This window comes from Pavona decussata, unplaced genomic scaffold (assembly GCF_977016875.1).
Source record: "Pavona decussata unplaced genomic scaffold, jaPavDecu1.1 SCAFFOLD_188, whole genome shotgun sequence".
Classification (NCBI taxonomy): Eukaryota; Metazoa; Cnidaria; class Anthozoa; order Scleractinia; family Agariciidae; genus Pavona; species Pavona decussata.
Window position 1 is genome coordinate 232,053 of NW_028145597.1, and position 15,348 is coordinate 247,400.

General features: G+C 39.8%; 1 protein-coding gene and 1 pseudogene across 1 annotated transcript; one reads left to right on the plus strand and one right to left on the minus strand.

The window, feature by feature from the left end:
* Positions 1–15,348, minus strand: part of LOC146462422 (L-fucose kinase-like) — a 33,256-nt pseudogene that overhangs the window by 1,659 nt on the left and 16,249 nt on the right.
* On the plus strand, positions 137–5,682 carry LOC146462423 (serine/threonine-protein kinase pim-1-like). Its single transcript, XM_085085611.1, has 9 exons — positions 137–1,268; positions 1,480–1,529; positions 1,606–1,705; positions 2,406–2,550; positions 3,056–3,147; positions 3,287–3,334; positions 3,936–4,308; positions 4,681–4,860; positions 5,313–5,682. The coding sequence occupies exons 1-9, from the start codon at positions 1,113–1,115 to the stop codon at positions 5,411–5,413; spliced, it is 1,245 nt and encodes a 414-aa protein (XP_084941737.1). The 5' UTR covers positions 137–1,112; the 3' UTR covers positions 5,414–5,682.

Consider the following 15,348-nt stretch of genomic DNA (forward strand, 5'->3'; position numbering starts at 1 on the left):
GGCTTCAACAACTGCATGAAGTGTTTACAATATTGGCAAATTCTGATTGGCCAAGCAGCCAAAGTTACAAGCTTCTGATTGGCCAAGCGCATTTTTCTGCACTGAGTTGGCTTTTTAAAAGTTGGAAGTGAAACTATCTCTAGCTTCTCTATCTCTAGCCACTTCACCAAAAAATGAAAGAAAACTGGTTCATAGCTTACAGAGAAATACTAAAAACCAATTTTCGGTTCTTTTATTGAAAATAACGAAGAAATGTTCACATTTTTACGGAAAAAGACTGGAAACATGGATTGACAAAGAGTTTTCACAAAAGAAATGTGCACGCCCTGCTTTGTTCTGCTGAAGAACGTTAAGTTTGTTGTGCTTTTCACTGTTGAGAGAAGAGTCAAGTCCAATTGGTAAGAACTTATTTTTTTTATTATTATTATTGAACGTATTGCTTTCTACCACTTTCACCGGGCCAGACAAGTGATGTTCGTGCGGAAAACCAGTTTCACCAGTTCACAAATCACAACGTAGATAGACAGGTAAGCTGAAGAAAGCCTGGTTGGTTTGAGTTGTAGCTGCGCTGCGCTGCGATGAAAATGTCTTTTCAGAGATACGTGATTTCCGAGTTGGAGGGGGACTCATTGTTTTCGAAGGACAATCCGTTCACTTGTGTGGTGAATGGCAATTTGAAAATTCCACTGCGAAGATGTTCTCCCTCTACGTGGAAAGATGTTCTGTCGCCAGTATAAAAGTTCATCTAGCTCAGACTTCTTTTCAACCTTCGTCTTATCTTGATAATTTCGGCGAAACCTTTGAGCTTGCATCGAGGAAAGTTTTCAAATTTACCATTTAAATAGGACATGTCAAATGAATAGCCGGTATTTCAACCATGTTTTAGCACATACAGTTCTCTCTCAGGATTTTGTATTCCTTTGCGCGTGCATTCAAAGCTTTCTTCAAGCGCAAGTAAACCACACAATAACGTCACAAACGACAAAATGGAAGTTTACCATAGAAACGATCAGTTGTGTACAGGTTAGCTTACTGTGAACACGGCATTCACTTGCGCTGCTTATTCACAGTGAAAAAGATACTTGTTTGTTGTTCAAGTGAACCGATCAACTATGTGTGAAATAAGTGAATGCGTTTCAAAAGCAAAACCCGCTTTTGATGAAAAGTTTGATAATCCGAATTTGTCGGATCAAAAATGGAAATCCGTAAAGAGAAAGACGGAAAGTGAGCCCGTTCGCCGGGTTAAGAAAATTCGACTGGAAAAGAAGGTAAGCAAAAATAAAACTGTCTTCATTAGAAAATGAACTCAGATATAAACTGATTTCAATCTTTGCCAATGGAAGAAGAATGAGGACGAAATGCAATGTTTTAGATTTCAAAGATTTGCACTGAGCTTAAATTTGTTTATTTCTCAACTTACGTGTAATTAGGTGATTTGCAACCAAAGTAACTTATCTAAATTGTTTTCCTTTTTCACAGGTTTTCCTCAGCGACCGACTGAACTACAGAAGTCAGTCTAAACCAAAGAGGTAATTATAAAATTATTTCTGGGCGCCGCTAATTGTACGGCCTGTAAAAAAATAAATTTTGTCTTTTTTTTTTCAGTCGCAGTGAGATATTAAGAAAGATAAGGAATGGATGTGGACAGCAAGACAAACTGAAGGAAACAACTAGCCTTGACAGCTGTTTGTCTTTTGACTTCAAGGTAGCTGATGCTATGATTATAGAATATCTTTTCCTTAATTGTTTTACGCTTAATAAAAACACCAATAGATCCTAGAAACAGTGCAGGAAATTGAATAGTAAGATTGGATCTTTCCTATGTAAGTTATAGAAAAGTTAAATTACCAGAGTGCTTTACTAGAATCGGAGATTAATGCATCTTTTCACCGTCAAATCAATTTATTACTCCGTCGAGCCAACGTCTTGTTGTTTCTGCGATTGTTTATAATGGCGAAGTAGCTGTTCTTTGGTTGCAGGAATGACTATCCAAAACCTGAACAGTGATGCGAAACGCGAGTTTTGCTTTGGTTCTTGTCATTTCCCGCCAATCTTGGTGAAAAAAACAAAATCATTTAAAAATAATTTGAAATCATCAAAATTTTACTCTGAGCTCTGCATCAAAATCCTTCAGTAAGCAGGCTTTAATCTGTCCAAGAAAACTTACATGTTTTATAGATACTGTAAACTTTATCACTGCAGTATAATTTTGAAACGTTTGGGAAGATATTGTTAACACTACTAGAAAATCGCGGCTAACTTCTAAACTATGATTGCTCGTGTGAAACGCCGAGGGCTTTACTCGGGAAAATTGGTTTTCTATTCTGATTTGTCAGCAATGATATATCACGTTCGAATGGCATATGATGAGTAACAGGAGGTAACTATGACTGTTTTTATCTTAGGAATGTTCCTGGCCAGTCAATGAGGTCCAATTTGTATTGTCAGCAAGCAGCATTTCCAGCGAGAACCACAGCTGTGACGCCAGCGATCCGGATGTGGATATACCAAATGAGACACCGGACTACATAAAGAATTTAGAATCTCGAGGTATGTTGAATTATTTTACTGACAAATTCTCGATCAGTTACAGTCAACTCCTTTTATTGTGGACACCCTTGGGAACGCGAGTTAGTGTCCTTAATACAGCTAGAGTCCGTAATAGCGGAAATTTATTTCAGATGAACGTCTGTACTCTATTTTTGCCGGGTCCGATTTAGCTGCTGTCCGTATTATCGGTGTGTCCGTAATAGCGAGGTGTCCGGAAGGCGAGAGTTGACGGTAATTCTGATTTGGGTACAAGACTGTAAACATTGAAAAATTCTGATATCGGCAGACAGTCAACTCTCGCCTTGTTACCGTTTACCTAACGTTTACTACTACCACTAGACTAGTGTAATTTGTGTCGCAACGGCAACTCGTGGCGTAGTGGCGCAACGTAATTGCCTACAAGCTGCAAGAAAAATTGCCTAGTTACCTATAACAGCGTTTTTAACATTGACCGCTGCATATAACCAATGCGATTTTTAACGTTTCTATTTTCTGTAAATTTCAGCTGAGTTTGCTGGGTATGTGTTCGAAAAAGTCCTTGGAGCTGGTGCGTTTGGTCAGGTCATTGCTGCAACCCAAAAGGAGGACAACCTGCCGGTACGTAGGTTGAGTTTATCGCGTTTTGTTTTTTCTTCAGTAGAGCACTTATTGGTGGGAGCCTTCATGTGGCAAACTAAGGTGGTTCCGGCACACACTTCCAGTTTAACTAAACTAACTCATATTATTTCGTTCTCAGGTTGCGCTCAAATTTGTACATAAGTCCACAGTCAAGGAATTTAAAGAGGTTGGTAAAATGAAGCCTGAAAGGGTTATCAACAGCTAGAACATGACGCATCTAGAGAAACCCCTGAGAGAAACGACAGAAAAAAGTATAGCACTTTTACGTCAAAAGTTGAAAGGTGTAAACGGCTTTTCCACGAATTTTAGTCATTGCAAGATTGACTGTATGAGACTGAAAAGAAAAGAACCAAGTTCACTCGCGGCCTTAATTTGGTTAGGCCTGTAAGCTCAAATCCTTATTGGTCAAATCCTTAGTAGCCGATTTGCAACTTTCTTCATTGGTGAGTCGTACCTCTTTCCCCCGTAGAGGCTCCTCCATATGAAAGGAACGAAACGTCTCCCGCACCCCTCATTTTTCACTCTCTCCAGTCCCTTATTTGTCTCCGCTCGATCCCCGCGCTCCTCTGTATTTCACTCTCCTTATTTGTCTCCAGTCAGAGGCGAAAGGGCCCTCTGCGGAGGACAGGGGCGCCGCGATACAAAACGGTGTGACTCCGTGTAGGAACTTGCGTCTCAGAAGCTGAGAGGTTATTGATGAACAGATCCCTCAATAGTGTGGTGAAGGACTATCAATGACTGAATCTCCTTTCTCTTCCTTCTTACAGATCAACGGAAAAGAGATTCCCGCAGAAGCATATCTTCAGCACCGAGCGCAAAATCGCAATGTGATCGACATTTATGAAGTCATTGACATAGATGAATACTTTGTGTACGTCATGGAAAGACCTGCAAAATGCAAGGACATGTTTGACATCATTGCAGAACGAAGCGATCAGAACCAAACACTGACAGAAAAGGAAGTCCGAAAGTACTTTTCTCAAGTCCTCCAAGCCAACATCTGCTGCGAGGAAAATGGAGTTCTGCACCGAGATATTAAACCAGAAAATATTCTGGTTGATCTGAGCAGTGATGAGGCCAAGCTGATTGATTTTGGACTGTCATCTGAAGTCCAACAGAAACCTTTCACAAGGTTCAGAGGTGAGAATTCGGAAATTTTTATAAGCACTTGTACGTAATATACAAATTAAAAGTTGTTTTGGACAGGCTACGTTTGTCTAAAATAATTAAGTCAAGTGCGAGGCTTCTATTGTTAAAAGTAGTCAACGACTTGGTCTAGCGGAAAACCCCTATTTACCTTTAATGAGGTACCTCAAATCCTTTATTGGATATTAAGTATATAAGATATACTTTGAGAGCAAATCGGGAGTTTCACCAATGGCATTATGGACGGGTCGACAGAAAATTATTCGGGGCTCTTACAATTTTGAAAAGTAAGATACAAAACTCTCTGTACGTTCTCAAAACCATCGAGGACAATTAAGGTTAATTGTGCTGTCTCGTCTCTTTCAGGTACAAGAAGTTACACGCCTCCTGAATTCACCAAATCCAAACAATATGACGGTTGCCAGGGGACAGTATGGCAGATGGGAATCCTTCTGGTAGATATGCTATCACCTGATATCAGAGCATTTGAACATCCACGTGATGCTCTTACCATGCCACCTAGGGTCCCTAAGGAGCTCTCACCAGGTAATGCCATCGCTTTACATGAATCCTACTTTTGGGCGGCAACTAATTCTAGTGAATAGAGTGACATTATGGCGCTTTGTTAAAATATGTACCCTTTGCCTTAACTTACTCTATTGCGTAGAAGCACTTTTCGCACGTACAGATACTAGCTCGAAACAGCCCGGTCGATTGTTTACCACCATCTCTGATAATGATGAGTCCTAATTAGCCTTAATTAAGACGCCAACCTAATACGCAATAGTTATGACGTTACTCCTGTGTCACTTGATTATGACGTCATCACCAAAACGGCCAAATGGTAGTAACATCACCACAAACACAATGATGTCTCATTGACTTCAAATCATTTTCACCAAACATTTTAACTTTAACAAATGCAACATTTGATTATATATCTTACTTGGCGTTCAATTGTTAATTTTTCTCCTTTCGTTTTGCTTTTTATTCAACAGAAGTCAAGAACCTGATCTATTCTCTGCTGAACACCAACCCATGCAATCGTCCAACTCTTAAACAAATTCTACAGCATCCTTGGTTCGCCATGACAAACTAAACTGAATCATCACTGCAACTACTGCCAACAAGACATTGTTATCTTCACCATAAACTCAATTACAGACTTTTAATATATTCTGAATCACTTGTATCTTACATGTCAGCGAATACTAACTATAGATTTTTTATACCACTTCAAAGTTAATTTCAAAGTTCTACTGTAAGAAAATCAATGTAGTTTACTTCCGTAATAACGGGTGGCAAGGGAATAGAGCTGTTAAGAACAGTAAGCTTCCCCGATGCTACCATTGTCAGGGGATGGGTAGGTTTGTGGATGGGGGGAGGGGAGGGAATCTAAGAGCCAAGGGGGGTAGGTGTGAAGGAAAGGGGAAGGAGAAATAGACGCTCATCGTTCTATTTCTACTTCCCCCTCCTATAATAGAGGGGGGAGGGGCGGGGGGTTAGGGGTTGGTTGGGGGGAGAGTATTATTAAAATTGAACCATCTTGCCGAAAAAATAAAACAGAACATGTAATAAAATTTACATGTAAGAAATCCTATTACAGTGCTTCTATTGAAAAGCTTACTATCGACTTTGACATTTTGCATTCGCATAATTGGCAATTATTCGAGTTTATCATTTGATGTCAGGTGCACAGAGTGTCTGCCCATCTTTTTATTCAAAAACAAGGACCTAGTGACGGTCTTCTTTGTATACTAAAAAGTTTCCATTCTTAGCTTGCTCTGTCACAAACTTGGACCAAACGTTTATGCATCACCCTTGGTTAAGCGTTTCGCGGTTCGTCGAGTATAAAGACGACCACATGCAAGACGAATTACTGATGCAATGTATAATTCGTTTTCACCATCCGTCTTTGTGCAGATGAGCAATGACGAAGCGCATAACTGGATGTATAAACACTGTTCGCCCGATGTTAATCTCATACCACACGAGCAAGGTGCTTCGCCATCATGCCGAAAAACTAATACAAAACATTTTACAAAATTTACATCAAATCCTAATTGTTCTTTTATCCAGGCAAAGTGCAACTCCGACGTGGCGCTTGTGAAGCGGCAAAATAAAGGCGATGCTTAGTGTTTTTAGTTTGGATTCGTTTTGTCGCGAACCTTGAGCGAACGTTTATGCACCACCCTTGGTTATGCTTTTCGTGGTTCGTCCAGTATAAAGACGAGCACAAGACGAATTATGCCAATGTATAATTCGTTTTTCGCTACGCCCTGATTTATGCAGGTAGACAATAACGAAACGCCTAACTGGACAAAGCGCTGGCACACGAATAAGGTTGTTCTTATTAAAATGAAACAAATACTAAGAATGTCCTGGTTCTTGTCGATCGGATTGCGTCGTAATACCGAAATTTTGCTTTACAACCGTTGCATCGAGGTTGCACTGTGATAAGTCTATTTTATCAGGCTAAATAATAAAAAAAATATTCGTGACAACTTCTGTTCTATTCCTGTTAAATTTCGTTCTCAAGAGTTTTATTTCTATCAAATAAGAAATTGTATAATTGTAATATTTTTTTTAATTTTTCGCTTGAGGCCTAGAGAATCGTGTAATATGTAAATTATATAAGATAATATATTTTAACCATAATTGTAAATTAAAATATTTATTTTAAAAAGGCGTCAAGTCTCTTTATTTTCTGGATGAGATCCAAAACTGTTACCATGAAATGCCCCAGTAAACTGAGGTCACCAAAATTGTGCAGTCATAAAACACCCTAAAAGCTAGCTTAAAGCGTACTAAAGCCGAACTGGTCATCGGGCTTAGAATTAGCACCGGCAAATACCCGACTTATAATTATTCCAGTTTAAAGGTGAATTTCCACTGTTGCGTAATTTTACTTGCGTTAACGGGCGTGACTTAACGTGCGTAAATCAAAATAGAGAAGACATATGGACAGTTTACGTCAGTCTGCGAAAGCGTAAACCATCTATGCATTCTCTTTAGTTTGTATGCGCGCGTTAATACACCCCTACTTACACAGACGGTAAAATTACTAAGAAGACTAATGGTTAAACCTAGCCTAAAATGGTGAGCAAGCTTTTAACGGGTAATAGTTTTGAAGGTTATTACTGAGCAGAATCAGCCGAGCTCCAACGAAGATGCGAAAGGGGGGCCTCTTGCTCGTTTGCCGAATTCTTTTGCTCATTATTAGCTCTAGACTTTCCTACCTTCTTTTAGGGCTATCACGGCTTCCTCTGCGTTGCTTATCAAGTTATCCGCGTTTTTAGTAATCTGTGGAAATCTTGCGTACCAATTCCTGACCACATCCTGAAAATATTAAATGCGCACTTTTGAATACTCATTGTTCTCTGCTTTCAGTAAGTCGGTAGGCGAGAAAAGAATCCAAATCGCGGTCGAGAGGGTAATTAAGGACGGTGCCTACTTTTGTTACTGCCATAGGTTCTGCGCATCTCGAGATACTCGAGTTTCCTATGGGTGGTGGCTACTAATACAGGGATATTTTCCTTATTAGTAGGCTCCGTCCTTAAAGCGGACAGGTGACAATTTCTTTACCTGTAAGAGATTCTTAGCAAGGCGAGGTTTCCCTGAGTAGAGACATAGCAGGCGCCTCGTAAAAGCGTCCACAGTCGCTTTAGGCAAGTTCAGCGGCTCCACTTCGACTTTCAGAGGTAAGGAGGCCTTGGATCGAGTCATCTTAAAACCAGGTACCAGTCCCCCCGCGTTGTCCTGCCAGCCTCCGCCAGTGGTTAACATCTGTTCAATGAGCAGCACAGCGTGGATAAGCGAGTCCAAGCTCGCCGTGCGGCCCGTCGCCCGTAGCAACGCAGCCAGGATAACTCCGGCCAGAATACTACTCGTGCCCAGGCCACTACCTTGAGGAGCTGTTGACCATGTATGGAGCTCAAACCCCGCCTGGTACTTTCTGTTGAGCTGTTCCGTTAATGATTCGCCAGATGGAAGAGTTACAATGTCCAGGAGGCAAAAGCAGGCCTTAAGAAGAGCGCCTGATGGAGGAAAAGGTTGGATTTATCTCGCAAGCAATAAGACGACCTGTACTGACGTGAAAATCCCACAATTTGCGAGTCGGAGTGAAAGAATGCTTCGAGTCCGTCGAAAAACTGCCTGTCAAAAATTAGTTGCTAAGGAAACATCAAAGTCAATGAACACTAACCAACCAAAGTTGTTTTAAATGAATGTAAATAAATGAAACATATTTTGAACTGCGGATGAAAGATCAAATAGAAGAAAGATCCTCGCAGTTAGTACGCAACTTAAGCAGTTGCGAAAAGAAAGCCTGAAAAAAAATTCAGGCTTGAAGCTTTTTTCCAGATAAATTTCTAAAAAATTCCGGAAGTTCCATGGCATTTGCTTAAATGTTAAAAAATTATTGAGGTTCAAAGTCGCTACAGGCAGAGTCCGTTCCCCCCCCCACCCCCCTCCGGTCTAGATAAGGTTAATATACACATAAGAATCTAATCTGCATCGCATGTTTGACTTTTATGCCATTTATCGCTTAAAATAAAGTGTATTATTATCCAAATCCACCTGAGGATTTACCTGGCGCGTGTGGTTGGGTGTAATTTTCCAAGTGTGTCAGCTCACCGCACACAACTCTAACACTGTGTTCTCCCGAGTGGATCACAAGCACAATCTCAAGCCTAAAGATGGAATGATTAAAATGTGTCAGTGTGAATGCTCTTGGATCAAGTTCAAAGCGTTAGGGTTTGGTGAAGAGATATACTCTTTCACCAACTTTTGATCCACGTCAGCGTACCCTGTCAGTTTTTCCTCCCTTCACAAACAAACATCGATTCTATTCTACTTAGTTACTTTTCTTATCAATTTACTTCCTTTAAAGGGGCACAGTATTAGTTTTACTAGAGGTGCCCCTCGTTGAGCTGCGTGTTAGTCTATGTTTTGTAACACCTCCAACTTTTGTATTTTGCGCTTTTGTAACAGTAAGAGTGGAGGGTATCAATAAAAAAAAATGTCAAAAAACAACAAAAAAAAAACAAACAAAAAAACTCCTGGACACAGTGCAGCGGGGACTACACAGTATTTATCCGGGATCCTTCAATTGAAACGCTACTGTGACTTAATGAGACTGAAACTATGAAAAAGTAATGCGGCAGTTTTAATGCCGACATAATTATGCTAGCTTATGACGAAATTAAACAGTCACATTTGGAAATATATTTAACTGACGCCCTACCTGCGCATACAGTTATTCTTACGACAAAAATATTAAAGAAATCGGTTGTTGAGAAAACAGGCGTAACTTTGAGTCGAGGTGGTGTTTAAAAGAATCGTGGGACGAGAAACACAAACCGACAGCTTCCTTCAGAAATAACACTTGCAGAGTTTTAAGAGCAATTCTCCAGGAAAGTGAAGCAAAGTTGGAAACGAAAATTTTTAACCCCCCTTCATTTTTTGTGTGGAGGTAGGCTACCTGGAGGGATGAACAAAAACAGCCATATTTGGATCGGCAAGTGCGTCGTTGTTATGGAAACCGCACTTGATCACGTCGGCCTGAGGTCTTTGTTTTGACCGAAAAATTCACTCTCAAATAGTAAAAATAAACGAGTCTGGTTCTCGAGTACCTGTGAACCAATTCAAATGAAATTCATACAGATGGTAGAACCACTCTCCCAGTTTATAAAATTTGCTGTTAGAGTATTTTGGGTTCTATAATCAAGAAGACCTTGGTCGTATTACTACGGTTGCCTGTCAGCCATTTTGACAAGAAGGAAAAACAAGCACAACCATATTTTATTTCTCCGAAAGTACTCTTTCCACATAAACCAAATTGGCAGCAGGGCTTACATAGATATTGAAGTTTGTAAATATTATAAAATCTATTTGGGGAAAATTATATTCTGGCCATGGGTGTTGAAGACATCCGAGGCAAGTTGCAAAAAATTACAAAATTGGAAATGTTGAGGTCTCCAGTATTTGGTTCAAACAGGCTTTAGATAGAGAATATCAGCTTCAGAGGTTTTTTCGTTCATCTTATCTGTTATCTACATTTGATTGATTAGGTTTTGGGCAACGAATTTGATGAAATATAAATTAAAACAAAGCCTACCTTGCAACTTTTGGAAATTTCTTCCGGATGCTTTTGTCGTATAGGATGGGTCTCTCCTCAGTTCGCTCGCTCCATTTTCTTGACCAAATCTTGCACAGACTCTAGCGGAAAGGACAAATCTAACTGCCTAGCCTCGCCGAACACCTACTTTTAGACCAAAGATGATGATGCATTAACCCGAATAAAGAAGAGTCGAACAGGTCAAACACAGTCGTGTGTCAAGTATCGAAATAATTCATCGATACAATCCATCCAGGAAGTTAAATAGATGCATCAAGATCACAGCTCTGAGCAAATGCATGTCTGCGACGATTCTGAATAACGTCTTTGGCTAAATCGAGCCGTACATTCCGTGGTGCATGGTTGAGAAGCGAAGAAATCGTTGTCTACGACCTGTTTACGACCAAACGCATGTAGACCGGAAATGCGAGAAGCAAAACTGCTGACCGGATGTAGTTTTAAATGCGATATACGCGCTTTTTGTTTGTTTGTTTGTTTTCGGCTAATTGTCGCAATGGCATTATTTCTTCTTTAGATATTTTTGGTACAATATATCATTGATAGGGGGATAAAAGGACGACTTTTGATCCGCTTTTATGACTGTTTTACAGTGGTGAATAAAGAGGACAAAATAAAAGAGCTTCACTAGTCGTTTTACGCAACCACATAAGCCGCCCATGTTTCCTGGGTTTGTTTGTTTGTTTGTTTTTAATTCATTGCTTATTGGATGTTAAGGATGGCCTGCATGTAAGATACGTCGCTGATCTGGGGCAGTAGCGTACACATTAGAAGTTACGGAGTTGGAATTTTTGACCCACCTCTCCTCCAGAAATAAATAAGTCCTATTCAAGCCGATAAATTTTCACATTCAGTACCTAATACCTGCCCAAATTTTGGCATTCTCTCTGTTTGTTTATTTATTTATTTATTTATTTATTTATTTTTTGCTGTTGTTTTTTTGGTGGGGGGAGGGGTGACCGGACGTAAATTTGTGCCGTCGATCTAAACACTGTAAGGGAAATTTGGAAATCGTCGTGCGAAGGAAAATATCCTGGTCGGGACAATAGAAACTTGGTCTCTTTCAAATCCCAAAAGGGACGTTTCGGCTTGTGAGTGCAGTGGAAACAATATAAAACTCAGTCAATGTCAAAGGGATATTTCCAGGCACGTGTAAGCCTAGGGCCTTAGTATAAGCCGTGATGAAATCCGCGACGAAATGGATCTTATTCTTTGCCGTGCAGGTAAATAATTATAAGATTTCACGCGCGAAATTTTCATTCTCTTGTCACGAATAGTTTATTATAACTGAATTTGTAATTGCATTTTCACAGTCTAAACAATCTTTTGTTTTTTTTTTTTTTGGGGGGGGGGGGGTGCCAACCTCGTTCCCAGGGCTTTTCCCTTCTCGTGGGGGGCGGGCGGGAAAAGCCCGCCCCCCACGAGAAGGGAAAAGCCCTGGGAACGAGGTTGGGGGGGGGTGCGGCTATTATGATCATGCGTTCAATTTTCACCCAAGCTTCAGTTCAGCTTCATTTCCTTTGTTTTTGTTTTATTCGGTTGTTCTGTTTTTTTTGTTTTTGGCTTTCCTCACCATTGCCATTGTGAAACAACCCCATTACAAGAGGATATCATTACACATACATCCGGTGTTACATCCTATTACATTGTGTTACATCCGGTCAGCAGTCGTGCTTCTCGGACTTCCGGCCTATGCGTTCAGGTTATTTACCATTCTTGGCTTGTCGACTATCGCAATATCCGACCCGATTTTAGCCAAAGACGTTACTTTGGATTGTTCAAAGGCATGCATTTGCTTTGTACATCGATCTCGACACATTTACTTTACTTCCTGGCTGAATAATATTGATGAATTTAGGTGCTCGACGGCAGAAATCGCAAGCATTACGACCATGTTTTGGACTTTGTCAACTATTCTTTGTCAAGTGTATGCGGGCTACTTGTATCATCATCCCTGGTCTGAAACACAGCAAACTGGATATTCGATGAAAGTAACTGTTAGTCTGCGCTAGATTTGGTCAAAAAGACGGAACGTGCGAAGGAGAGGTACTGGAGAGAACCACGCGACGAAAGCATCCTGAAGAAATTCACAAAACCCTCAAAGTAGGTTTTGTATCAATTTATATTTCATCAAATTTGTTGGCCAAAACCTTATTTACTAAATGTAGGTAGCAGACAAGATGATAAAAGATACTTTTGAAGCTGATTTTCTCTCTCTAAAGCCTGTTTGAGCTAAATACTAGAGCTCTCAAAATTACCAATTTTGCAATTTTTTGCAATTTGTCCCAGGTGTCTTCAGCACCCATGGCCAGAGTATAGTTTTCCCCAAATTGATTTTATGATATTTAGAAACGTCAATATCTATGTAATCCCTGCTGCTAATTTGGTTTATGTGGAAATAGTACTTTCGGAGAAATAACGAATATCGTTGTGCTTGTTTTTCCTGCTTGTCTAAATGGCTGACTGGGAACATAGTAGGACGAGCATTTTCTTCTTGTTTATAAAACCCAAATTATTGTAACGGCGAATTTTATAAACTGGGAGAGTGGTTTTACCATCTGTATGAATTTCATTTGAATTGGTTTGCATGCACTCGAGAACCAGACTCGTTTACTTTTACTTTTTGAGAGTGGAACTTTTGCTCAAAACATGGTCCCAAGGCCGACGTCATATAGTGCGGTTACCATGGCAACGATACATCTGCCGATCCAAATATGGTTGTTTTTGTCTATACCTCAAGGTAACCTACCTACACACAAAAATTGAAGAGGGGTTAAAATTTTTCATTTCCAACTTTGCTTCACTTTCCTGGAGAATTGCTCTTAACATGATAAGATATCCACTTACTCGGGTATTTTTCGAATTTTTGCTCCCGTTACCTTCTGTTAAGGGAAAAGCAGAGAAGAAGTATTAGTCCAACACAAACTGTTTAAGGCGGAACAGTTCGTTGCAATTGAAGGGTGATCGAGTCTTTAAACTGCTTTCGTAAGATTTAATTCTACTCAAGTAGGTATTTAGAAGCCACGAAACACCAGCACGTATACCTTGAAAAGAACTGAAACGTCTCGTGGAATGTTCTATGGATGATTATACTCACTTTGCAGAGTGGGAAGTTAGGAACGAAGTTGTCTTGATGTGGGTGTTGTGCATGGTCATCACGCATCAGTGATTAGCATTCCGGAGACGATGTATAGACGTGGGCTTGATTCCGTCTCGCTCGCGGGACGATATGTTTATCGTTTATATGTTATGTCAGGTTACTCACTGTTAGACTGTGAAATATTCACATGTTGACTGAAAGCGGGACTTTTTATGTGGTTTCCCAGTTACGTTCTTTACGAGTAAGTGACTTGATTTTCGAAACTAAATAACTTCCTAACTTGACAATCCTATTGAAATTCTGACCTTGCCATTAAGGTTAATAGCTACTGTTAGTACGGCTCCGCCATGTTCATATGTTATGGGAGGCGTGTCTGTCCAGCAGCCAGACAAATCAACTCGAGCTGAAAACAAGGCAAAAAAAAAAGAAACTCCATAAACGATTGGCATGCAGCCATCAAAATTTACACTCAGAACTCTGAAAATAACACGACACCTTCCTGTAAAGAGTGCTTACCACCCACCTTGAAAAGACGTTTATGTTAAGTTCCTTTTAAAAAAATTCATCATTTCAGTCATAAGTCCATTCTCCTTGGATACGCTTAATTCAGTCGCAATTATAAAATATTCAGGCTCAACTTTTAGTACTGTGAATGTGTCTAACCAGCTAAGGCCAATTAGAGGATATAAATTCCATCTCAGACTTGTCCAACAAATATGGAAAGAACCGGTAAGACCATTTAATAGATCGGCTGAGCTGAGACGGAAAGCTCCGCCTTGTAATGCTTCTCCACTGAAGCACTGCAATATACTATTCATGGTGTTGGTTTTATGTTGATAAGTAGTTGATCATGACCGTAAACGTAAAAAAAAAAAAAAAAGAAAAACAAGAACAGTTTTTTTTTTTTTACATTTAACGTACCAGGAGCCTCGGCTATCACCCAATGGCCCATGGGAAGGGGCTCACATTCTTCGGTTTCAAAAAACTGCATGAATTAAAAAATACAGTTAGAAAGGCTGAGAAACTAAAATATTCAAAGCCTTAAAATTGAATTAGAAAAGACGGAAGCCTACAAGAACGACCCTGGCTAAGATTAGTCACAAAACCAACAAAGAAAACCATGTTAGTTTCCCTTATTTTCCTAAAATTACTGACAAATAAAATAAAACTGTATATACAATATATTTACGAGAAGGAGAAATTCTGTTCCATGTTTTCCCAATGTTTCTCCCTAGTTCCTTAAGAGAATTTAACCTACTTTTTACCGTATTTTTCTCTTTCTTGCCCTTACGTTTGTAACTACGTTTTAGCTCGAGTAAACATTGAAAAAACACAACGGGCCAGTTATTTAAACAAAGTCTAACTTAGGCCGTGGCTTAAGACAACCAGTGGGCCTCCTAATATGTTTATAAGTGTTTTATTTTAAGTAGATAAATGGTTTTCTAGTCTGGGATGCAAGCCTTCTTGCTACCGTCAGCAGCAGCCAATGTTTAGATATGACTGTTGGCAAAATTGAAAACGGCTTAGAACTTGGTTTTGTTAAACACCGTTTAAACTGTCTTTTAATAACTGATCCATCGTGTCCCTTGCGTTTTTGCATTTGAGTAACAAGGCAGATATCACTCGTCCGCCTTCCTGCTCTTAACCCACGTTTAGCCGGGCTGACACATTTTACAATCACTTCTTTTAAACCTTTTCCTTCCCACTTACAGCGATGATTGACTTCAACGCCGCAGATGTTGTTTATTGTAATTGGGTTTGCGTCGTACGTGTAAAGAAGGCAAAAAAAGTATATATA